Raw genomic sequence first — 27,230 nt, forward strand, 5'->3', positions numbered from 1 at the left:
ATAAAAAATGTAATCAGATTATCGTAATGAAATCATATACCACTAAAAATTATTAAATAATGAGTTGCCGTTATTGTAAAGTCTAAAAGACTAGTTTACTTTAAGACTCTAAGAGTCACATTTTTCAGTAACAACTCTGAAACTTTTCCATTTGCCCTGAGGCTCTTCTCTAAGTTAATAGCAGCCGAGCCACAGCAGCTCGGCTGCAGCGTTCAGGGCCTCTGGGAATGCAGTCTGTTACCGGTATGAGCATTATGTTTCCTGGGGGACCTGGGATCCCATCAGCACCACTAAGGCCCGGCCGCCCTGGAGGACCCTAACAGCAAAGAGAGAGATGAAGACAGATCTGAAGAGACATCAGTCTGTTGACTCAGTCTTTGAGCACACAGACGGCAGACCCAACCAGCTCTCCAGGGTCTCCTCGAGGTCCCACTGGTCCAGTGATTCCTGGAGGCCCCGGTGCTCCCTGCACATCATCGTAAACAACATTTACTGAGTTTGAAACGACGCTGTTTATCCTAAAAATATATATATTCTACATTTTCAGCTGTTGTGGTTAAATTTGCACCTGAATAAAGAGGTACTGTACCCAAACAAAAACATGTTTCTAGTTCACTAACCTCAGGTCCTGGAGGTCCATATGGTCCTGTAATCTGGGTTCCCTGTAAAAAAAAAATAAAAAAATAAAAGAATCACCAAAACAAAAGGTTTTTGATGTTTCTTTAGGTTACATCTGACCAGGTTAATATCTGACCAGTACGACCAGAGGTAATCCAAACTGCAGTTATCAAATGACGATTTCATTTACGAAGCCTAAACCACCAGGATTTGTGTAAAAAAGTGTTTTCCATCTAAAGCTGTTAAACAGTTGTGCCTCCGTCTGAAGCACCGATTGTTGTCACCATTTACAGAAACTGGCACTTAGTTTGTTACCTCAGTATGGAAGATTTTTGGCCAACTCTTCTTTGCAGATCTTAGTTTTAACTCATGCATATTGGAGAGGTTTTGGAAATGAAAGGCTAAAGGCCACACCTTCTCAATTTGAGCTTGAGTTACTTTCTTCCTTTCGTAACGCCATAACTGTGAGATGAACAGCACATCTTCTATTTACACAGTTTCTCTCTGTACAGTGTTAAAACTGGACAGATAGAAGTCTGAAATATTTCTGTGTTTCAAAAAAGAAATCTGGAAGTGGAAAATACATTTCAATATAAAGTGTGAAAAGCATTATTGTTTGGCAATTGCTAATAGTTGAGAAAGTATTGGGCTAGGTTTAGACTGTTATCTGAGAATGGGATCCCTTTAATTTGTCAATTTCAGAAATGAAAAAGGGATACATTTAATATTTGACGTGGATCATAATTCCAAGAAAAGGAAACACATTGTGTCTGGGTGATGGTTGGTGGTTATAACAGGTTAATATTAAAAATCCTAATTCAGCAATCTAAACTGAAAATCATAATATTTTTGTAAATGAAGCATTTGTACCTTCTCATCAAATTATTTAAGAAGTGAATCAGTAACCCATAAAACAGCCTGTTTTTGATTGTGTGGTTTTCTTACCAGCCCCAAATAGCCAGGCTCTCCTTTCTGTCCTTTTTCTGGTAAATTCTAATTTAAAAGACGTGACAGAAATAAAAACATTGTAACTGTACATGATTCATTATATTTTTTATTTGATTTCATGCTGAAATGAACAAAGCCTTTTACACCACCTGTGTGTTCAGCAGGTACTCCCGTTCTCTCTGCGCAGGTCCGTAACGTTCGTTGTACTCTTCGTCGTACTCCTCGTACTCGTTGGCATGGTAATAGTTTGTTGTGTTGTCATAGTCTTCGTACTCTATGAACTGTGCGACACATTGACAGATGAACAAATTATGAAGGATAAGAAAAAGTCGACCATAGAAACAGAAATCATTGGTGGTTACTGAGTCTCACCTCGTACTCTGTGACATTAGGACCAGCTGTCACGGTGGACACTGAGATATCATCATAGAAGACGCTGTAGTCGAATTCTTCTGCTACTCGTTTCTTTGGTGTTCCCTCTTCCTAAAGACCAAAAAACAACAACAATAAAGGACACAAAGCTCAACCTGTTTGATGTCAAATCTACTCTATATCTCTTTAACTAAACCTAACTTCATGATTTTACATTTATGCTAATTACATCGCTGTTATAAAGTTGGCCATATGTTGTGCACCAACATCATCTAAGCATTCCAGACAAAACGTTAACACTGTTTGGCAACTTTCAGCAGCCTTGTGTTTGCTTGTTTCCCCAACATTTTTATATATTCTTCTTTTCCGAACAGAACAATAAATAGAACTGTTGTGAGCTACAGGCCCAAACCTGACTGAAAACAAACCTTTTTAAAAAAAAATTCAGATAAATCTTGTTAAATTAACACCTCCGATTTATGTCTTACGTTGACTCTTTTGGTGAATTGCAGTTCTAGAAGAGCCTGAGACGAAATGTTAAGCCACATAAAAAATATGTGTTGAGTTGTAAGCCAGATGGTGAATCAAACAGCAGCAGAAGGAAATGATTAGAAAGTTTTCCTAGACGTTGGAGCGTTGTGAGCTTTGATTCAAGACAAAGCCAGACAGATAAAGGATGGGGAAGATCATTTAAACTAGTTATGCAATCAAATGTTTCCGAATATTTAGTATGTAAAATAACAACATTTTCTTAGCGTGCCTTTTGAATGTAGTGCGTAACTGTACCTCTTCAGTCTCTATCACAATGCTGTCATAGAGTAAGGGTGCGTCGCAGTCTGGGATGTAGTCTCTGCAGTAGGTCTCTGCTGCGCGAGGATCATCCACAAGAAGAAGTTGCTGGATTTGTCCCTATGATTGTTTTTAAAACAAACAAACAAAACAGATGAAAAGAAATGTAAGGAATGCAGACAGAATAGATGTCACCAGTGGTCCACACTAAGCAGCATGGTATTAATAAAATAAATGACACAGCACATGCACATGTCTGTCATGTATTTATCACTAGATGTGTTCATATAGTCAGATCAAAGTAGCACAACATGCTGTTTTTATTGTCGCTCTGCAGTTAATGGTCTCCAGAGCTGCAGCCTGTGGTGGCGCCAGCGCAATGCTTCCACAGCACAGACATCTCCTCTGCTCTCTGTTTTACACGTGCACATACATGAGGAGCCCGGGCCAAATACAGCAAAAAGCTGCACTGCAGATGTCCCACCTGACATCACATAAGGTCACCGTCTGCACCTCAAGTCTGTGAAAATCACTTCAGGCTGCAATCAATAAAAAACCGCAAACAGCATACGTAAACATCCAAAAGGAATAAACAGCTGAGAGGTCTCTCACGTTCGACTGTGTCAATGTCTAAAAGATCTGCTGATGAGCTCAAAAGGTAAATATTCATATTAAAATGTTGCTGCACACCTCCAGGATGTAAAGGCTCAGGGTGGTTAGGGAAGCTGCATTTCATCCCTACCACCACTGGAGGGTGGTGTAGAGATGAGTCTTTATGTCTGTTTTTTAATAAATTATTTAACAAATAATTCAATTATGCAGTCACAACCAGACCACTTACCGCTCTTAACAAACACTTACAAACCACCTCTCTTTAAATTGCCCCCAAAACAACACAACATCTTAAAATATACAACCTGAACTGATATTCGTCTCTCATCTCATTCTCTTCGTTCCTCCTGATGTAAAGGGTGTTGCTGCTTTGTAAATGTGAATGGCCACAATGAAACAAGTCTACTCAGGGAGGTTTGAGTTATTTACAAATTCTAAAAGTATGGATTCTAAGCTTGGAAATCAAAAGAGTTATTTAATACCAGTGTAGTGTGCTCTAATATAACATTTTAGGGCTATTTGTAGTTTAGAAGCATAATAAAAGAAAAGTAGGCTTCAGTAGTTTTGGCATTTTCTTTCAGGCTATAGATAGCCCAATGTAAATATGGGCACCCATTGCTCCCAGAACCACAGTTTGAGAAAGACTTGACTAGACAGAGATGTTTGTGAAAACGTGTCAGACTCTCGGACATTACCAATATTGTTTGCTTTGTTTGTTTTTTTCTTACATGTTGAGAGAGGTGTTACTCCTTTAATTTTACAAATATATATTTTAAAAAAGATAGCATTTGATAAAAAAAACGGTCTTTATGCCGAATTATTGTGTTAATGTCAGCTGCTTGACTTCACATCATAACTCACACCCCAAAAGCATCCTCAGAGTTTGAATTAATAACAATATGCAACAGATGTGCAGCGTTTAATCCTTCGCTAGTGCTGGTTTGATGGTTGTTCAGGAGGCTCCACTTGGCCTGCTTTTGGGTCAAAGATGTATGGTTGCACCACTGTGCATCTGTTTCTAGCCATTTTCACATGTCTGAGGTGCTAATGTAAACACTGAGTTGGAAAAACTTGACCAACAGCAGCTCATTTGCAAAATTGTGACTTAGTCCTAAAACAGTGCATTTCTCAAAACAGACACAACTGAACAGGTGAAATCTCAATAACTGAGAATGAGTTTGTCCATTAAATATACTGAACCAGTTCTGTATAGACGCAGACCTGTCCTAGCTTGTGCAAGGAAACATAATAGTAGACCTTTAAAAATGCTTAGATATATTCCCTTTATCTTAATTCACTTCACCAACACAGAATATTTTGTGCAGATGCATCATGTATAATTTAAATAAGAAAAAAAAACAATCAAATACAGGTTGTAATTTAACAAAACACATAAAGTGCCAGGAGGGGTGAATACTTTCTCAAAACACGGTAGACGGCGCATGTATGAGCAAGAATGGCTGCCACAGGAGATTTCTCTAACGTGTGAAAGGATACAACACTCCTGGTATGTCTTTGATCAGAAAAGAACATTATAACATAATTTGAAAAAATGTTTCAAGGCCACTAAAAAGATAACAAGAAAATTTGAGTTCTTGGAAGCAAAGTTAATTGAGGAATAATCCAAAACAATATAAACATGTTCCAAAATCCAATGATGACTTCTCTCCATGCAGGTGGTGGGACCCAGTCAAGCTTCTCCTACCCTTCCCCCATGCCTTCCATCAGGAAGGTGCCCTGGCCTCTCTAAACTGGGAGAGGTATGCCATTCATCACGGTCTGCCTTCACAGAGCTCTTTGAGGTCAGCTTCTCTTAGCCTGAGGCAGAACTGTTCAAGCATCTTCAAGTCTCGCTCACTAATAACAGTAGGAAGGAGAAGGAGACAGAAAGATTGGGAACTTTTGGTGACAGAAGCATCGCTCCTATGTTGTGTTTTAGAGCTAAGACAAATGTTAAAGTTCTGGAAATATGGTCAATGTTTGTTAGCATTTAAGGGCCCCTGAAGGACCAGAGGCCCAAAGCAGCAGCTTAGTTCATTTATATTCTAAATGTGACCAGCATCACAGTTTTTTATGATTCACTGACTGATTACTGAATTGGGATTTAACAGAAGTGCAAAAATGTATATTATTTACTTTAACTGTATTTTTTGTCCTTTTGAAGATTACATATATTTGTATGTTTAAGTTTTGTCAACAATGTTTTCCAGTAAAATAATTATCCAGTAATATTTTTTAATTTCTTGCCAACTTAACATTTTTAAGTTGGTGGGCTGTTAACGTGCTGCCCTAGCTCCCATACCTTCTGGGCTTTAGCTAGTTTTATGGGGAAATCATTAAGAGATGACAACTCAGTCCACCACAATTTTAACTTTTCTAATTTTGAACAACCGGAAAATGCAGTGAAGATTCACCTCAAACACCTCCTCGTCCAGCAGGCGGGTTCCAAACACAGTGACTCCATCAGTGCTGACGTGGGGATCCGGACCTCTGAGCAGGTCCAGAGTCTCCACCTTTTCACAGTCTAAGTATAGAGTCACTGACTGGCCCTCCACACTGTAGGCAATTCTGTGCCACCTGAAGACAAACATAAGAAGGACGTTTCGCTATCTTACACCTTGCATGCAAAAAATTCATTTGTACCGTTTCTTTCTTCCTTTTTTTGTGACATTTTTTTTTTCTTTCTGTAATAACCCACTGGCTGACTCTGGCATTTGTTTTAATTGATTTTAATATTTCTGTTATTGTGTTGAGATGTATACAGAAATCCAACACAAGCAAAAGGAAAAGTGTTTGTATGAAGTTACCCACTTGCCATCAGCCAAGTTGATTTTTCTGAAGGTGGGGTAAAGTTCAGGAGTTGGCTGACCCTCGTGATCCTCATACAGAAAAACAGGAGAACGAGCAAGCTCCAAACCCAGCTGTTGTGTGCCCTGAGAAAAATAGTTTTAATGAAATATATCTAATCTGTTATTATTAGGTGTAAAGTTTTGCTAGAACAAGATTTGTCTTAACTTTTACATATGATTCTATACAAAATGTAGTCTTTTTGTCAAATCGAACTGCTATTGGATAAAAGACTCAAACAGTTCTAACTGCATCTATCTAGAACTGATAATTAACTATGTTTCAGTGTAAATTTCACATTAGCATTTCCAGTTCATACCTGTGTGTCATACAGGGAGAGAAGAAAGACTTGTGATCCTTTCACAGCTTTAACCGTCGTCATGAGTGAGAAATCCACAGGAAATGGCAAGTCTGGTGGACAGGAAAGGGAAAAAACCCAATTATGTAAATGGATTTATTTTTCCACCAATAAATGAATACCATGGAGTTTTATCAAAACTTAACCTGGAAAGAGTTGCTTGGTGGGCGCGCTCAGCTGAATCTTCTTGTTGATTTTAAAGGAAAGGTCGGTCTCTGCTCGGCCCGTCCTGCTGGTGCACAGCCCTGCCTCCAGTGACACGCCCTCCATGTCCTCCGAAAGCTCTAGTGTCTTTATGAGGTCAATAGGATTAGCTGCAAAGACAGATAAAACAACATTCTTGTAACTGATTGGTATTTGTGGATGTGATTCTATATTTTGTTATGATTTATCAAGCTAGAAGACTGCGGTGGACTGGCGACCTGTCCAGGGTGACACCGCTTCTCGCCCGAAATGTCTCGCTGGAGATAGGCACCAGAACACCTCCTGACCCTACTAGGGACAAGGGTGTAAAAAATTGGATGGATGGATGGATGGATGGATGGATGGATGGATGGATGGATGGATGGATGGATGGATGGATGGATGGATGGATGGATGGATGGATGGATGGATGGATGGATGGATGGATGGATGGATGCTAGAAGAGCCATATTAATAAAACACATTTTAAGTAAAACATCCAACAGTTTGATTTTCATGACTTTTGGAGAGTTATTGTAAACAAAAATTTATTTCTATAGCAAATACAAAAATGTTCCAAAGTAGGTCAAATTATTAGTCCTCTTGTGGAATTTTAAGTTTTTGTTGTTGTTCAAAAAATTCTCAAGTGCTCTTAAACAGATCAATGATTTTTCAATACAGCTTTCCCGAGCATTAGTTTTTATTGAGGTAAAACTAAGGGTTATCCTACACTTTACGCACAGCATAAAATCCTCATTAAGGGTTTGAGTTCTCACTTGAGAAGGCATCATGCCAAAAACAAAAGAATTCAGTTTAGACTTGAGAAAGTAAATTGTTGAAGCTCCCAAAGCAGGAGAAAGATATACATATCACAGTGAATATCACAGCACTTCCAAGTGTCAAGAAGTGGAGTGAGAACAAAGTATCATCAAGACGTTCAAAGAGAACTACACAGTGGTGCAGTAAATAGTCCGGCAGAGGTAGGAAGTGAAAATTTCAGTCTGCGGAAAGAAAGCAAGAGTCCAAAGACCCTAGAAGAGGGGTCTCAAACTCCTGTCCTCAACGGCTGGTCTCCTGCAACATTTAGATGTCTCACTGCTTCAGCACACCTGGCTCCAATATTAGCTAATTAGCAGAGCTCTGTAGAGCTCAACTGCATGCTAGTGAGGTGGTTTCATTATTTAATTCAAGAGTGTAAGAGAAGGACCACATCTAAAAGCTGCATGACTCTAGCCCTGGAGGAATGCAGTTTGAGACCACTGACCTAGAAAAACTACCAGAACACCAGTTAATGATCCAGCTAAGTCAGAAACTTTAGTGTCCAATAAGACAGTCAATAGAACCCTGAATAGAAGTAGACTGCAAGAATGCAGGCCAAGAAAAACTCCACTTCTAGAGAAGAGACACATTCAAACCTAAGGATAATCTGGAGAAACATTATGCATACTGGACCAAGGTAGAGATTTAGAGTTTGGAGAAAAAAGGGAGAGGTGTATAACCCAAAGAACACTGTCCCCACTGTCAAACATGGTGGTGGAGTATCATGCTGTGGGGATGCTTCAGTGGATCTGGAACTGAGAAACTCAACAAGCTGGTTGAAGAAATAATGAAATAAGGATATGTGAAGAGTTTGAAAGCAGACTTCAAGCAGTTAGCAGCTAAACTGGGTCTGGGTTGAGACTTTGCCATCCAACATAACAATGACCCAAAACATACAATCAAAGCCGGTGAAGAGTTACCGCCAGAAAATGAAGGAGAGTGATGTTAACTGTCCTACACAAAGCCCTGACCTGAATCCCATTGGAAATATGGGTCCAGACAGAAAACCATCAAATCTGGAGAAGCTTGAAAACTTTGCCAAAGGCATCTTACAATCTATAATAAAAAAATGTCATTATCCAGCAAAAAGTATACTCAAGGGACTATTAGCATCAGTGGGGCTAATTATTTGAACAAGGTAGGGTGTTTGGAAAATTTGTATTAAAAAATATTGATCTGTTTAACAATTTTTTTTTTCAATTTTTGAAAAACAGAAACTTAAAATGTCGCAGGGGGATGAGGGGGGGCTAATTACTTTGACCTCAATAAGCTGATCAGTGTCATCCACGTCATCTATCAGTGGTGATCAATGTTTTGATTTACTTATGCAAAGTTAACTAATACATAATCCAAAGATGACTACCAAAAATAAAGAAAGACATCAATAACTGCAGAGTTAAAGTTGTTGCAACAGAAGTTGACTGGTAGTTTTAACCAAACGTTAGCTTAAGCCATCATCACTCTTCATAGTACGGCATTTTTGGCTGCTAAGCAGTTAGCATAAGCAGGAGCTAGCTTTGTTCAACTATGAACCTTTAATCAAAGTAGAAAATGTGAGCGTGAGTGTCTGAGTTTACGGTTTTTCTCCATTATAATCAGAACTTTGGCCCAACCGTAAAATCTCAGTTTCTGCAGCAGCTTACGTTCATGTTCAATACATTTGAATATAATTGAAAAATTCATTTGTTTTAGTAACCCATGGATTGGGTTTTGTCAATCCCCAATCCTCCTTAGTCTTTATTTCTACCACTACTGCATTTATTTTCTGCTTTATTTTTTCATTCACCCTGCGACAGACTGGTGACCTGTCCAGGGTGACCCCGCCTCTCGCCCGGAACGTTAGCTGGAGATAGGCACCAGCAACCCTCCTGACCCCACTGAGGGACAAGGGGTAAAGAAAATGGATGGATGGATGGATTTTTTTTATCCATCCATCCTAATGAAAATGTGGCTTTTAGAAGTAGAATAAAACATCAGACCAATGAGGGAAAAACATTTTGAATACAGAAATGTGAATGGAGTTAATGAAAAATATATTTTAATACATGCTTAAAGGTTCTTATTTTTGAAGAGATACTTTTAGTTTGTTTCTCCTTTTTTGTTGAATTTGACTGTGTATTACAAATCTCTAGTTTTATTTTGGCACAACTCCATGACAGACCCACCACACAGGTTGACTGACAAAAGCTTTTAGACTTTTCAAACTCATACCAAAAAGACATCCCCAGCAGGAAGTCTGAACACAGAACTCTCTGATGTGAGGTTGCATTGTAAATCACATCTACTGTATATAGACCAGGGGTTCTTAACCTTTTTTGAGGTACCGAACCCCCCAGTTTCATATGCGCATTCACCGAACCCTTCTTATACCTCTCCTCCGACACACAAATACTTTGCGGTATTCTGATTTAGTAATGTAATTATATTAGCTGTGTTACCACAGCAACCCCGAAAAGATGCAACTAAGGAGCAGATTTAGACTATAGAATGGGGTATATGCCACGGTCTTCCGTTTTAGCACTTCCACATTTTTTTGCCACATAGAATGGTTCCGGTGAACAGACAACAGTATGTTAACAATGGCTCCTCAGTCACTGCAGGACTATTAATGATGCTTATATAATTATTTAGACGTCCTGAAACACTCCAACAACAACAAAGGATTTAAGCTGGATGTGTCAAAACTTCACAATAACGTCGAAGGTAAGTTAATAAATCGTTTGTATTCATCATAATGCCTCATATGTCTGACATAGCTAACAGGGACAAGCTTACAAAAGTGCTATGTAAATGTTAAGTGTTTTGATTATCTGTGCAGTGTGCAATCTATATAGATATTCTGTATAAATAATTAAAGATATAGATATGAACATATATAGATCTGTCTATATTGTGCACAAGCTATCAGTCGAAGCTAAAGTTAGCTTCTGAATGTAGCATCTAATTCGGAAAATAGCTAAAGGGCGATTACACTTAATTTTTCACTATCTCGAGCTTTTTTAATGTGTAGTACTTTAAAAACTACAACACCTGGACATTTCAAACCAAACTAGATTATTCTGTACTAACAGCAGAATAAATAAAACATTTGTGAAACCTTCTAATTGATTTGTGAAATTTGTAAAATGTCAATAGATTCCAGAATGCATTAGATCTGAATTATTAATTTGGCATTATTATTTTAACTTTCTGTTTTCTTTCTTTTTTAAATCTTTATTATAGTTGGAGTTGGACAGTTCTGTTTGATGGCTTCCTGGAGGGAGAGATAGGATGAGCTAATGTTGCCAACAACTTTTCTCCTGCTATTAATGTTTTTGCTTTTCTTTGTATAAAGTATTTCTATCAGTTGCTCTTTTTCCGTTTTGTATACTGTATTTGTTTATACAGTATTTTAGTATACAGCATCTATATTATAGAGCAAGCTAATAAAACCTGAAACTGACTCATTGAACAAATCAGTGTTTTCTGCAACAAAAGACTGCAAGTAAAAACGTATGAGAAACAGCAACATGTTGATGTCCAGAACATATTTTTTTGTAAAACTTTACAATATTCCAACAACTTTTATCTTGGAACACTTCATATGCAAACAAATAGACTCAATGACCAGAACGGTGCTTTGATAGAACAAACAAAGTAAAAATTAGCCATAAAAGTTGTCTTAAAGCAGGGAGAAATCTGCTACATATTGAAAATGGAGAGAAATGAGATCAGAGAACTCATAGAAGAAATAATATATCATGTGACAGGAGGGCATGCTTCTACTGGTGTGGCTTCTTTTTACACGTAGTTCAGAGGCTTACGTAATCCCTCCATCTCCATCTGTTCTTCACCGTTAAACACCCACAGACTTGTGTGCATGTGTAGGCACACATCACGCTGGAAAGATGTCAGAGTGAGTGCCAGATGTAGTTTTGCCCTTTGGTTTTTGAGTTTACTCGTCTGTTTGTCCATGTGTCTGCACATCTATCAGCTACTAATTGTGTCCATCATCAGCCGGGAATCATATCATTAGCAGTTATAATTGATGCAGTTAAATTTTGACAGTGATTCTTGTGACTTTATAAGCTGATAAACGACTATTGGAATTTGAATTATTTGCTCAGAGCTTTGTGCTCAGCCTGTTAAATACAATTCTCCAGCTAGAATTCTCATAGACGTCAAAAATCTCTGATTTTCACGTCTCTCCTTTAGACCATTTTCTTTCCACTAAGTTACTTGACACCTCTTAGATTATCTGTATTCTTTTAACAATAACCACAATTTACAGCAGATCTAACTAAATCTGATGTAGTTTTGATCTGCTTAACAGCATTCTTTTAAATGTAAAAAGAAAGTGTCCCCCACTGCAGCACCGCTGATTTAAATGATTGTATTACCTCATTAACATGCCTGCAAACCTTTTATCACCAATTGATTCCACAACGCTGACCTCTCCATATCCTACATTTAGTTGGAAATGACTTAAACATAACATTTATTCAGAGATTCAATAAATTACATTCTTGTTTGCAAAATGTCACAAAATGTAAAACAAAAACATTAATATGCATTGCAGGTATTAATATAACCAGATGTTAAGGCCTTTTGTTACAGATACAACTTTTCTCCACAGTAGATCCTGGCAGGCACACTGCTTCTAATTTCCTTGCAGTTTTTACAGCTACAGTATGAACAGATGCTGACATCTGAATACACTAGAAGACAAGACAAGACATGGGCCCTTTTTTATGTATATGTACAATAAAAACTTTGGGCTGCCTTTGTTGCTCAGTGATAAGAAAAAAGGCTTAAAGCAACTTCCATGTAATGTTCACATGTAAATATGTTTTGCTCACGTGCATCAAATGAGACATTCTGGTCTTTGTCAGCTGTTGCTGCTGCTGCTGTCCTGAGGCTCTGCAGGGTTGTGTGAGCGGATTACCATCAACATGCACACACATGCATAGTATGTTGTGAGTCTCAACTAAAAGTAGAAAAACTGTCTTTTGGGGGTAAAAAAAACATACATATTTTCCTTTTGGGACTGGATGAGTCACTATCTAAACACTACATATAAAGCTAAGTAATGTGTGATGTACTGTATGCAGCTAAGACACTGATGTAACTTATTTAACAAAATGAACATATCTGAAATGTATCCTCAAAAGTAAATTAGAATTCTACTCTCTGTTGGTCATTTTCTCTCTCTGCTGTAAGAATGTGGTGTAAACCCATGAGGTCCATCACAGTAATCAGCATAAAGTCTTCAATTTAACAATTTTGGCTCTAGTATTAATGTGGGTCCTATTGAGTGAGAACAAAACAAAAATACTGTATTTTGCAGACCTGATATTTATGTAAGGTAGTTATAGGCAGACTGGTTTCTTGAAAAGTTTCTGTCTCCTTTTGGAAAATGTTTAACCATTTTAGCTTAAAGTTTATATTGCATTGCACTGTATTCTCTTGAGTTGCATCAGGAAAATACTACAAAATTAAATTAGCACTCTCTAGATGTTTACCCTCATAATCAAATATTACAACTAAACCTTTAATACTGTAAGTAGAGAAAACATGCTCAAGTTTTTAGTGCATAGTAAACAATTATTCCAGGGAGTACCTGGAATAATTTATGGATTATGGGATATAACATGCATTTTTTTTTTTTTTTGCAAATTTACTCTTATGTTTTTTACATGATGTCACACAGAGTAGTCTAAAATATATCCACAAGTGAGTCTGGAATTAAAGTAATTCAAATCTTATGACACATTAAATCATCCCTTGAGTTTTCTCAAACTTAAGAATTATTATGTAAAATCTTGCATTTGAAGAAGGTTGTTTGGGTCACAGCCATGAAGCTCTGAACAGAAAACAGTTGAAACCAGATATTTACGTACACTGAATAAAAAGACATAAACATTTTTTTTCACTCGTTGAAGTTAAATCAGACCAAACATTTTTTTATTTTTGCTCAGTTAGAATTGAAAAAAACTTATTTCTATTTGCTAAATACTAGAAAACTTAACGAGGACATTTTTTAAATAATTTTTTTGTACGTTTCCTCAAACTTAAAAGTTTACATACAGTCAGTATCAGAGTCTTTCAGTCTGTCTTTCAGACTGTGTAATTGGGTCAAACGTTTTGGAGGGTTTTTCCACAAAAAGTTCCACAAAAAGACTCAGTTCCACAGAACCGGTGGAACTGAGTCCATTTTGTAGGTCCCTTCACTCACACACACCTGTTCACACAAACCCACAACTTCTTCATAGGACTGAGATCAGGACTTAGTCATGGCCACACCAAAAGTCACGCTGTAACCACTTTGGTCAGATGCTTGCGGATATTTTCCATTTGAAGACCTTATTGCCTTATTGAACTAATTAATAGTTATTTGTAGCAAAACAAAACGTATTCTCTTGCACAACATAGGTGTAAACAAATCAGACTATGTGCTGAGGAAGAGCAGCTTTTCCTGATTAATTGACTCAGTTTTGCCTTTTGATGCTTATTGGTTTTTGGTAGTTAGTTTTTATATCCCTCCTTGATAGATATTCCACGTTCTCTGCGCTCACAGCTGGATTACTTTTTACAAGTTGAATCAGTACACAATGGCTCCTTTTCCCACAGAGGACTGCTACAAACACCTCCAGAAAATAGAAGTGAGGGAAATCAACAATTATCCAAATCAAGTGACTGTGGAAGTGAATGCGGGATCTGAACATCTCAACCTTACCAATGAGTCGAAACAATGGAAGGTCTAACAGACAGCTACTCAGCACCTTGACAAACAGTTCTCCCTGGAACTCTCTTGGTGCAAAGCCGAAGAATAAATCCATCCTTTACGTCAGGGAAGGTGGTTAACAGGAAAATGCTGCACTTGAAAAATAAACCGGTTAATGTGTTTCCAATCAATGAGAAAGCATCAGCGGACTGTGGTCAAAACAAACCACAACAGAAATCCAACTGGAAAAACTGGAAATACATTTTAAAAAACAGGTTTGCTGTTCTTCTATAAGAATATGAGTCTCTGAAGGACAGCTTAATTTAAAACAAGAGGCTTGGGGCAAAAATCAAACTCTAAGCACAATTAACATAAATAAATCCAGAAGGCGTTAGATAAGACAGAGAGCTGGTAGTTGTTGAGGGCACAGTAAATAGGATTTCAGCCACAAAACATACCAGAGTACTTAGCTTTACCAATGATATGGTGTCTGAGATCTAAGAGAGATAAAATGCTTATGTCAGACTATAATAAAATTATGAATGAGCATCCAAAAGTGGGAAACCTTTTCATTATCCTCACAGAGGATTTTATCCACCTGGTGAACAAAGTTCAAGATCTGACTATCAAAGCATTTCTCAGCGTACAGTTCAGAGTGAAGACAGCGTACAGTTTTTGTCTTCAGAGTGAAGACAAAATATTCAGCAGACCTTTCTGATCAACAGTTCAGTGAAATTTATCAATAACTTAAACATTTCATGGGAACAGAAGCATAGCTTTAAGGCAGATGGATTTTGTCTTAATAAATCTGGAAGACAACTTTTGACATCTAACATCTTTTATTCTGAAAAGTAAAATAGAGGCTCTGCCAAGAGTCAATGCCTTCTAATGTTTTGTGAGAGCATAAAGTCTCTCTTATGTATGAAACATAAGGCAGGGAGTGCATTGCAAGCTTCTTTCAGGATTCACTGAAGTGTAAAAATGTATTCCTGGGAAAATCTTGTGAATGTCTATCCAGGTAAAGGACCCCACCTGAGTCATGTTTCTAAACATGTGTAAGTTGCACAAATATAAAGTTAACTTCTTCAATCATTTTAGTGACCTTCCATCTGTGTTTGGGGTTTATTATGATTGTTTCATCATTGTAGAAGATCAACACCTGTGTTGATAACCCTAAAAACAGAGGGGCAAAATAACCATGTGATTCAAAATTTTGGTTTGACTCAACATGTTAAACAGCCAACACACAAATGGAAACATACTCTGGATTTGATCATCTGTAAGGTCTTAATATTTCTAAGGTGTCTGGTCTGTAACTGATGTCACCCAAGCTCAGATTACAGCATACATTGAGTTACACCAATTATGCAAATAATACAAAACTCACAATGTCACCTGGTGAGTTTGAACATATTCAAGTACTGAATCTGGCATGGATGTGTCATAACTTTCTTCATTTGACTAGAAACAAGACTGAAGAAATTATTTTTGGACATAAAGATCAAAATCAGGCTCACAGGAATAAATCACAGATGGAGCACTGGATAGAGAAAGGCCAGGCAAGCATTATTCCAACACTTCATTACTTTCCTTTATTTGTCCACTGCAAAGTAATGGTTCTTGTTTGTTTATTGTTTTATATTTTTGTCATGTAAAGCACTTTGAACTGCCTTTTTACTGAAATGTGCTGTACAAATATACCTGCCTTGCTTTAAAATTATCTCATAGTTCATGCATTCTTTAAATTGAAATAATTTTAGCCATTGTAACTTACCTAAAACCTAAAACAGGACAGGTTTAGTCTGACTTAGTGTTCCACAATGCGAAGAAAAGAAAAAAAAAGTCCATTGTCATCATCGAGTTTCATGTCATAACTTCATATGATAAATGCATTGAGACATTTGTAACACATTGAGCCTCAGACTATTTTCCATCACTTAAAATATATCTTAATGCATAAGGAAAATATCAGCATTTGGGAAAAGTGCAATTTCCTTATATAAAAGTTAATTTAGAAATATAAATAAAAAGGAAGAAAATAAAATTGATGAATCTGTATAAGAGCAAAACAATAGACTGAGTAGATTACAGCTCTGCTGTAGCTGCCTGTGAAAATTGTATTAATCCTTTATGACTATCATGTCACTGACTCCAAACTATTACTAAACACAACATGAGTGAACAGAGAATGCATTGATTACCAACAGAAGTGTTTGCCATCCTTCTATACACCACAGCATTACGCCAGGCGTCAGGCCAGCAAAACTTGAGAACTTTTCATGTATTTGCTTTGGTAGCAAACAATATTAGCAAACCTGAACCTCAACTCTTGTGTTGGTAGAAAATCTGACTAAATCAGGGATGTCCAAACAGGCACGATTAAAAGACAACAGAGATTGTCTGGAAACCAGATGTGTCTGCGCATACATGTACGCGTGTGTATGCGTGTGTGTGTGTGTATGTACGTATTGTGTTGTGTGACTGAACACCAGGTGAGACTCTTTATCGTGTGCATGTGTCGGTGTACATTGTAAATGTGTGTTTTTAATCAGCCATTCATTATCTTAGTAATGGCAGGGAATGCATTAACATAGTTTGCTGCAGAAACAGGATCTGGGCTGATTGAGCACCAAAACATCAAATCACCCAAAACAGGTTTAAGACTCTGCTTGTGGCAGCAGCCTGGCACTGCCAGGATTTGTCATCTTCTTTCCCTGCAGCTTGCTTTAGATATTCCTTTGAATAACTTGACTTGATTCCACTCCAAGACCACTAATGATAAAAACCAGATGGATTGCAATATACAAAGGAGAGACATAGAGAACAGCAATGAATGAAATAAAGGGACCATATGCTTCATTTTCCCTTCTCTTACATGGGTTTGATCAGAGATGTATACTAAACTGTCAGAATTTTCCCTGAATCAGTTTTTAATTATGGAGTTAGAAAGAAGGATGGACCAGCTGGAGAAAAAATACAGTTATCTTAAAAGATTAGAGGAATCTGAGCAACAGTCATTGTTCACTTCTAATGCAAGCTTTTCAGTTTGAGTCATTGAAAATGCAGAGTTTCTTTGGCTGGACTTCCTTCAAAGACTGCATCAATATTTATCCATCACAGGGTTCAGCACCAGGTGGTTCTGGCCTCTGTTATTGTTGGATGTTCCATCTCATGGTGGTTTTGATTTTTAGAGAACAAAGAGTGAACATTTGAGAAATTTGTAGCATTCTAGCTCTATAAACATTGTCTTTGCACTGAAGCCTGCCAAGGTTTTCCAAAAACGTATATAAACAGAGAGGACTTAATTTATTCATAACCTCATGTCTTGATTAATGTTCACAGGCTGCCACTGCTTTACAAGCTCAAAAGAAATGAATATTTTTCTGGGATTATTAAAGATCTGATAATCAAAGATGTCGCAGTTCATCAGGCCATACCTTTGTTCATGCCTATGGGTGAACAGCAAAGTGAACATATCTCCAGATTGTCTATGGCTCAGTCAGAATCACTATTTTATCACAATTTCCACATATAAAAGTATGACTCTCCAGCAACATATCCTAAGTGCTACTTGCATCCAGTAAAACCAAAAACATGCCTAAGATTTCAAGTATACCGGCACAAACATTTTGTGAACTGAAAAAGGTTTTTTGGTCTGACTGTTCTGTTCTTTGTGTGGGAAATGTTTGAGTATCTTTTGGTGTTGAGTCCTGAAACATACAGTGGTGTTGTTGTCAGTTGCTATGGCAACGAGCCTACATGTAGAAGCCAACACATAGCATTCAAGGGGGTCCATATATCATTTGACAGGTTATTGTTCCTTTTATTTTTATTCTTTTTATATTTACTAATCTTAATTTGTCAAAAGCTAATTTGGCCTCATTCCAAATTCTTCAAAATTCACACTGAACTGTTTCTTTTTACTATTTTCTTCATTTGCATTTAATAGTTCTCATTATTCTTTTAATTTGAACTTATTAATTTAGTTGACTGTTCCAAGCAGCTTGTTTGCTGGGAAAATTATTTTAACTGCAAGTTGAAGTATTTTTGTTAATAAATCTGTAATGACTTTGGCCCATCTGCCTGCTGTTTTCCCTTTAACTCTCCTTCCCTGCAATCAGGCTCATCTGATCCACCTGCATGCTGCTGCTCTGCAGTGCAATCAGGCACATGTCAGGATGTAAACTTAACTCTTCATCTATTTTATAATACCATGCCTCACCACCAGTCACGGTACTGGAACAGTAGTTGAGACTGAAAACTATTTGGCTATTTTCTGATTATCAAGTGTGGCTCCAACTTGCCAATTTTGTTCTAAATGACAAGTTTTGTCAATTGCCTCTGGCACTTATTCCTGCAGTGAAACTGTTGCACAAAAGGTATTTGGTCCAATGGATGAGTTTACCATTTTCCAGGGGGACAACAGTGCTGGACTCTGTCAAGAGTAAATTGGAGGAGATGATTATAGTGTGGGACTGTTAGAAGTTGGGCTAGTAACATATAAAGTTAATGTTCACTTAGTTTTGGGAGCAGGGCCACGCCCAAAACCACACGTAATTTCTCAACAGCTCACCAACACTTCACAGTCTGTTACATTTTATGCGACCATCAGACTGTCAGATGTCCATGCTTCTGGAATGACTTGACTCACCACAGCAATCCCACGAATCAGCTCTATCCAGACGTGATCTTCTAACCGATCCAGCTGCTGCAGAAACATCTCCTCTTCCAGTGATGAGACAGGCTCTTCATCGTAAATGCCTCGATCTCAGTCTCACACCATCATACCAACAGTTGAGCATCAATCCAAGAGGATCTCTTCACCTCCAACAACATCTAAGGCCCGTAGCCACGGAGCACTTAGAAGCAAAAAGCAACTTGTTCCAAACCACATGTGGGCTTACGTTGGTATCTGCACTACTCCAATTGTTTCTTTGTGAATCACATGTTCCAGGAACACAGAACAAGATGCTCTGTCTCGACTCTCTTTTCAGAAGTTCCAACTCTTGGCTCCAGAATTAGAAACTCCAAACCCTCCATTTTCTTCAACGATCTTCAAGTAATTCCCCAGTTATTCAACCTCATCAATGCTTCTCAGAAAGCCGCCCTTAACAGCCTCACTCCTCGAACTCTGTCAGCCTGTTTGTTAGATTGGAACAATCTAACAAAATCTTTCCACGCAGATAATCAACTGTATTTCCCTTCTCCTGACACCACATCAGTCTGTCCCTTTACGTACACTCATTCAGTCTTCAAAATATGTCCTTGTACCATCCAGACTTACCTCTTTGGCATTAATTTTTTCTTCAAGCTGGTATCAGGTAACAGCTGTTCATCTATTTCTCGTGGTCATCTACCGATGCTTCTTAAAGGATGTTAAAACCAGTAACATTCAGCCATCCTCAGTCATTTCATCCTTATGCTGTGCTCCAGATATCCATTTTCCTCCATTTACCAGACATTGGAATTCATGTTTCTGCGAGCCCTGTTTGGCCTCCTGCAGTACTAAGTTTGCCCCATTTTCATCTATTTATCCATTTCTTTCAGAGATCTCCATTCAGAGTCATAATGATCTCCATTCTCCGTAGAAGTAAAAATGACCAATTTCCTGTGTCTTTTTCAATTAATCTCCGCTGTTATAATGTATTTCTCAGAACTTGTGGACCAATCTCTAACTATGTTCACTCCAGACTATATGCAAACACTTCACCTCCAGATCCACTCTTCATCACTGAGTCAGGAAGTCAAGTCACCCGATTCTGGTTCACCAAGCATCTCCGGCAAGTTCTGTGTTGGTCTGGCATTTTACCTGAGTATTATTCTGTGAATTTGTTCCACATTGGAGCTATTCCTACTGCATCAAGGCATACAGGGCATCACAGGTCAGATAATTCACACACTCAGTGGTTCAGTATCTGACCTAAAAATATCTGCTTCTGGAAGAATGGCCAAAATTGACTACAATAAAAAAGATTTCAGAGATTTTGGTCCATATTGATAGAATATAACGGGAGTAACCAGGAAGGAGTTAACGGAGAATAAGTTGTACTGGGGACAAGGAATAGATGGTTAATTAGAAATGGTTTGCAGGTGTGAGGGGAGAGAGCAGAAAGCAGGCTGAAGAGAGAATGAGAGAGAAACTGGCATGGGGTGAGCGAGAGCACACAGGGGACTAGGACATAAATCTAACTCTAAAGAAACATAATTAAACTAGAGTAACTAAGAAAGTACTAGACAGAAAAAATAATAATCATAACTAGAATTACTAAGTAGGAAATAAAGTAAAAGTAGAAACAAGGCAGAACTGCTGTAGATAAGAAACTAAGGAACACAAATAATGACAAAACCAAAAACAAACTAACAACCCACGATCCTGACATTCCCCCTTCTAACACATTCCAATGGTGCTCTTTTGAGTCCAGTCTTGAGCCTCTGGAATAAAGTAGGGGTTAGTGACAGATCATCAAACCTTCAGTATTAGGTTTGATGATCTGCCAACCTGGAAAATGATCAACTAGAAGGCACATTCTATGCATGGATGTTCTATGCTCTTCATAAGACAGCAATTTTATTCATCTTTGCTAAAGACACTCTAATGTAATATAGATTACATGTGAATATGAACCTGTTAGAGATTTAATGTAGGAATGTAGCTAACAAATCAGAGAACTGACATATAAAACCTTTGAGATGTTGTTTTAAAAGAGCTTAACTTGTTTAAAACTCTCCCCATACACTCAATAGGAAAATACTTCGCAAAATGCCAGAACAAAAAAACAAAAAAATTTTCAGTCAAAACCAAGAACTGGGATGAGTTCCTGGGATCATTAACTCATCCCAGGAAAGGATGAGTTAATGAGGAACTTAGTTATCACCCTATAACTCAGCTGCAAAAAACGCCTCTAGAAACAGCATTCTGCTGGAGGTGACCTTAAAACCTCACTTCAACAAAACGGCTCAAGCTATCAGTTCAAAGATCTCTGTCATCAATCACTCCTGCAAGAGATTTTCCTCCCAGTGAGCCAGTACACCCACTTCTTTTCAGATCCTCCAACGTAAGCGTATTATGTATGATGGCTAATTGTTCATTAGGGTAGAAAAGTGCAGTGCTAGCTCTTCTGCCGGTGATGGATAATTAGTAACTGACACACAAGGTGAAGAGTATGCAGGTAGAAAAGGCATTTTTGTTCTCGTCTTTAACAAAAACGTCTGCTGATAGATGAAGAGTTGAGAAAGACAAATTACATTTCAGCATGAGGTCATCAGTGATTCACAGCAATCTGTCTACAAAAGACAAAAAACTGCTGGATTTATTTTGTTTACTAAACATCTGGGCTTATCCTGCTGGGAAAGAAGTTAAACAAGTTATAACCAAATATTGTGACCCGGTTTGTTAGGTTATAGAAGAGACTAGAAGGAGCCTCCTCATTCTTCATGAACGATTATTTCTCAACAACCTGATCAGACTTTAGACATGTCCATTCTTGATTTTTTTTTTATTATTTCTTTTTTAGTTTTTTTTCTTTTTATTGATTTATTCAAAATAAATGTATTCATATTCAACATCCAACCTGCCACAGAATCTGTGTCAGCTGCCATAAAAGTCAGATGCTGCCACCACTAAGCTGTATCAGTTTCCAGCAGTAATGGCAGCTAACAGCAGTCGTGGCAGCTGACACTGAAAGTGCCACTATAGCTGCCACTGCCACGATTTGAACTTGCAGTCTCTCAGTCATTGGGTCTATGAGGCTGAAAAACACACAGTTCAACTTGCTCTCGAACATCAGTGTTGGAACATTACCTTGCAGTAGTAGCGCAGCTAGTAGAACCCTTCGGCATTTCCTGTTTTTCCGTCCATGTATGTCATAGAGAAAGTACCTCCAAGCAACGCTTTAGTTTGTCTTGTTTGATGAAGAGGATCGCGCATGTTTAGTTTTTTTCTGGATGTACTCATGAACTCAACAGGTGAGTGCCTGGAGGGTCTGAGTGTTTGTTATTCCTGTCCAGACCGCTATGGCTGGACAGGAACTGACCCTCACATTTGCCAAAATCGACTCATTTATTCTATCAAATATGATCCAAAGGAGTATTTAATAATAATAATAATAATAATAGTTCTATTATTGATTATATTAATATTAATTATTTATTATTAAATTGCCAAGTACTTAGCACAAGCTACCTATGTTCAACATTCACAATTTGACCTGAAAATTGTTTACAGAGTCAGTGGCATAGTCAAAGCTGATTATTACAGGTTATTTATTTTACCCCAATGCTGAATTTACATTACTGGGATTAAAGTTAAGCAATTCTAACCAAACACTAAACATTGTTACACAACTGACTTAAAGAATGAAGTGAAAGGGCTCCTTTTCTATCATCTACCATTTTCAAGTCAAGTTTATTTACAAGATATTTCAGCAACAAGGCACTTTAAATTGCTTTACATCTTACAGTTTTCAATTATTAAATAAGCAGAAAATGTTACAGTTTATCAAATGTCATCAAATTCAAACAAATAGACAACAATTTTGTTGATCAGTTTGTCCCTTACTATTAATTAAAGGCAACTCTAAAAAGGTAGGTTTTTAGGTAGGTTCTGCCCAGTAATTGAGGAACAAAAAAATGAAAATGTAAAAACACACAAGGGTTGTTTTTTGTTTCTAAAGAATTGTGATTAACACAGACATCTACAGAGCCGCTGATTGATTCACACTCTGAAACTGACCCCAAATGTGACCCGAGGGGTCACTCAGTAACAACCTGCACACACAGAGAGGTGTTTGAACATGAGTATATTACTACAGTGCTGTAGCAAAGAGATTCCTCCTGATTTTGCTTATTTTGTCACATTCAAATGTTCCATATCATTAAGCAAATTCTCATACAAGACAAAGAAAAGCTGAGTGAATATCAAATGCAAATGATGATAATTCTTAAAATTTTTAAGGGAATAAATTAAATGTCCTCTTTCCTTTCCTCTTCACCCTCTATACAAGCAACTTCAGAGCTGCTGCACTGAGACTGTCTTTACAAAAGTTCTCAGATGACTCAGCTGTTGGTTCTGTCAGTGAGGATGATGAGGTTGAGTACAGGGTTGCTGCTGTAGGCGACTTTGTCACATGGTGTGGGCTGAACCACCTGCAGTTCAATGTGACAAAAACCAAGGAACTGGTGGATCTGAGGAGGAGGACCAGGATGTTGGTGACCTGTTACCATTAGGGGACCAGTGTGGACATTGTGGAGAATTATAAATATCTGGGATTCCACATTGACAATAAACTGGACTGGGTCAAGAACACTGATGCTCCACACAGGAAGAGCCAAAGTCGCCTCTACATTCTGAGGCGGCTGAAGTCCTTCAACATCTGGACCATGCCGGACCTGAGCAAGGTTGCCAGACCATAGTCTGTGGTCTGGCAACCACAGACTATAAGTCTGGCACTGGAATCCTGTATGCTGTGGAGTTAGATTCTCTGGCAGTATAAGGATCCTGTAAAGGTACAGGAGGACAGCGAGTCGCATCCTCTTCATGACGTGCTGGCCGGCTGCAGGAGCAGCTTCAGCCTCGGACTCATTTTAACAAAGTGTACCACAGAGCAACACAGGAAGTCATTTTTGCCTGTAGCCATCAGATTTTACAATGCCCACGTCTGAGCAACTTAAATCTAATTTTCTCTGCACTTATTTATTTTCTTATAGATTTTATTTATTTATTTATTTATTTATTTATTTATTTATATTCAGTGGTATTGAATAACTTACATCACTCTTAGGTATATATGCTATACATTTGATCTCTTCTGGTTATTTGTATTAGTAACATTTAATACCTCGGATGGAGTACCTTGTCAACTAATAAGCAATTTCTCATTGGGATCAATTAAGTCTATTCTATTCTATTCTATTCTATTCTATTCTATTCTATTCTATTCTAAATAGTAAATGTTTTGTACTTGTATAGTGCTTTATTAATTCCATAGGAATGTAGTACTTCACACTACATTCAATCTTTCACACATTCACCTGCTGATGGTGGTGAGCTACTGGGCAGTAGCCACAGCTGACAAAGGGCCAGGCTGCCATGTATCGGCCCTCTGAGCACCAGCAGCAGGCAATATGGGTGAAGTATGATTTCACAAGCCTAACCATGACTTGTCAGAGTAGAGCCAAAAAATAATTGTAGTAGGGACTGCTGACAACACTGAGTGTGCAAAAAGATCTTGGAAATGAACACATCATCTGAAGAAATGAAGAACAGATGAAAAACAAATCCATTAACATTAACTTTGAAAAGAGTTACCAAGGCTTTGAGGCTCCAGCAAACCACAGTGAGAACCATTATCCATAAATGGAGAAAACTTGGCACGGTGGTGAACCTTAGTGGACAACATCTGTCTCCCCATTTTGTCATTGACTACTCACTGGATTTCAGAATGAGATTTGATTATGCCATTCTAACACATTGTCTTACTAGAAGGTAAACCTCCCCACAGTCATTCAAATCTTTAGCAGCTTCTAACTGTTTTTTCTTCAAAGACAAACCTGTATTTAGCTCCCCCTACTTCCCCATAAATGTTGACAAGTTCCCCACTGCCAGGAAGCACATAGTAAATTAGTTAGTTGTACCTGATTGTATTTAAAAGCAACAGACTAATACATGATTTTCAAAATCCTTTGTAAATGAAAATATGAAGGTGGGTGAATAAGAATGCATGTTGAAATGTAAAGATTTTCATTTGTAAAAGACTGAAAAATGTATTATTGGTTTAACTACACACATTTTCAATGGAAAACATTCAAATTTTACTTTAATGTGTTTTACACTTTATTGTGTAAAACCTTAACACATTAAAGTCTTACTTTAATGCATTTTATGGAAATTGTCTGTAAAGCAAAGCAATAAATCCACACGGAAACAGTCCAAAGCAGTGGTTTTAGGAAGACGGCCACTGACTCCAGCAACACTGAGAATAAGAAACAAAACCAGCGTGCTGACTGCAATGACTGTAAACCAGTGGCATCAAAACCAAACTTTAATCCTGACAGTTTTTACCATATTTTTTTCAAATTTGCCTTTGAGAAGTTATCCAAGGACTGGACATTCATCAGAGACCCATTAAAGATCAACTTTTCCCTAAAGCTTTTATTTTAATTATGACATTAAAATAAATTCCTACTGAAAATCCTCTATCAGTGTTTAAAATGAGAAGCTCACCAATGCCCACTTTATTTAACCATCAGTGAGGCCTCTAACTACTCCTGCAGATTAAAATCCTCCTCATCTGGTTCCTGTGCAGCTCCAGGCGCTGCAGCAGAAAACAAAGCACTCCAAGTGCAGCTCAGCCCACAGCGCACTTTGGTTTGCCTGAGTCTGTTCTGCATTACCCAGCTGAGGAGGTTAAATATCCGCAAGTGCTGCAGTATAAAGATACAGCAGAAGGTATGGTAGAACAAGCCCAGACACATAAAAGGCCTATACCTCTCCAGACTGTCTTGTGCACCAGGCTTTGGAGCACAGAAAAGGGCAGATCAGTGTATGAAGTTTAGAAGGAAGCACGACCCGGTGTGATGACATAACCCCTAAAACAAAAGCATCCTTTACCCTGGAGAGCTTCGATTAACTCGGAAATGATAATGATAATCACCTGACCTTAAACAATAAACAAAGCAACAATTAAACAGTATCTCTGGAATGTATTATTTATTTTATACAGATAACAAATTGAAGATTATATCCCTCTATAGATCAAACTTCCAGAAAAATGCAAAACAGTTGAAACACCGAGCTCCTTTAAGTCTAGACTAAAAACCCACCTGCTTTTGAACGATCATAAATGAAACATTGACCAACATTTTTATGTGTGATGATGGCATTTGACAAAATGTAATGTTTACTGGTTTACTGTGTGGAGTCTTTTATGACTTTGTATGAACTTCCTTGTTGCTGAAATATGTTATACAAATAAATTTGATTGATTGATTGATTGATACTCAAGGGGACTTGTTGCAATAGACTGACAGACGGAGAGATCAGGAGAGAAAATAACAGAAATAGGGAACCAGTTACGCTTAATGTTTGTCTGGCAAGGCAAATTAATTTGGACAAAGAAAAAAAAAACAGTTTCAAGCAAACACAAAAGAAACAATCCTACCTACCTGCGTTTGTGATATAGAAGAAAGTGACAATCAGTAGCAGCAGCAGCAGCAGAGGCGGCGACATCTTTGTGCGGCTCTTTATTCTCCACCGTTTCACCATTCTGCAGCGATACTAATCACCAACAATAACTCTCTCCAGGCGGGACGCGTGCGGTGAGCCGCTCTGAGTGAGCCGCAGCAGTTCACAAGTGCGTCTGGGTGCGCGTTCCGACAGCCGGCAGTTGAGAGAGCGCGCGTGCATCAAGACAAATTTGGATTTACGTCAGATCAACCTCGAACTAATTTTTGCTTCACTTCCAACTGTTTAAGGTCTGAGAGCATGAACTCAGCAGTCCGGTGGCAAACACAAAGAAAGTCCAAGAAGGTGTTTTCTCTTTCATACTCAGAGATTTTTCCTCACTTTCCCTTCCTCCTTTCACTTGGCCACCCCTCCCTCACTGAGACGGTTTGGACTAGTGGGGCTGGACGCAAAAGTATTACGAACTGTGTGATTGTTTAAATAATTACTGGGTTGCTTAGATATGCTTACTAGACTATTTAGTAATATCATTAGCTCACATTAGATTAGCAGTGGGTAGAGTATTCAGGTGTTACTACCTCAGCATATTTTTTTCTCATAGGTAAGTAAAATATTGGCATCAGAAGTAAGAGATTTTTTTTAGAATGGCCAAAAACTAAATAACTGATCATAACATTTGAATTATGTTTTCAAAATGAAATTAGACAAACAAATTGCAAAATTATGTGTAAAATCTGGGATTATCCATCCATCCATTTTCTTCCACTTATCCGGGTCAGATCACCCTGTCTATGTGAAAC

General features: G+C 37.9%; 1 protein-coding gene across 1 annotated transcript in view; it reads right to left on the minus strand.

Moving 5' to 3' along the window:
• Nucleotides 1-26,885, minus strand: part of LOC103462069 (uncharacterized) — a 49,154-nt gene extending 22,269 nt beyond the window's left edge. Inside the window, exons 1-12 of the mRNA XM_008404579.3 lie at nt 26,412-26,885; nt 6,691-6,858; nt 6,506-6,597; nt 6,151-6,272; nt 5,754-5,916; nt 2,725-2,847; nt 1,939-2,049; nt 1,716-1,847; nt 1,564-1,611; nt 621-662; nt 404-466; nt 242-316 (exon numbers count right to left, since the gene is read on the minus strand). Of these exons, the coding sequence (XP_008402801.2) occupies nt 242-316; nt 404-466; nt 621-662; nt 1,564-1,611; nt 1,716-1,847; nt 1,939-2,049; nt 2,725-2,847; nt 5,754-5,916; nt 6,151-6,272; nt 6,506-6,597; nt 6,691-6,858; nt 26,412-26,511 (1,239 nt within the window). The 5' untranslated portion in view covers nt 26,512-26,885. The remainder of the gene's footprint in view (nt 1-241; nt 317-403; nt 467-620; nt 663-1,563; nt 1,612-1,715; nt 1,848-1,938; nt 2,050-2,724; nt 2,848-5,753; nt 5,917-6,150; nt 6,273-6,505; nt 6,598-6,690; nt 6,859-26,411) is intronic.
• Nucleotides 26,886-27,230: the final 345 nt, after the last annotated feature.

The sequence above is a fragment of the Poecilia reticulata genome, chromosome 1, assembly GCF_904066995.2.
Source record: "Poecilia reticulata chromosome 1, P_reticulata-male-v2, whole genome shotgun sequence".
In the NCBI taxonomy this organism is placed as follows: domain Eukaryota; kingdom Metazoa; phylum Chordata; class Actinopteri; order Cyprinodontiformes; family Poeciliidae; genus Poecilia; species Poecilia reticulata.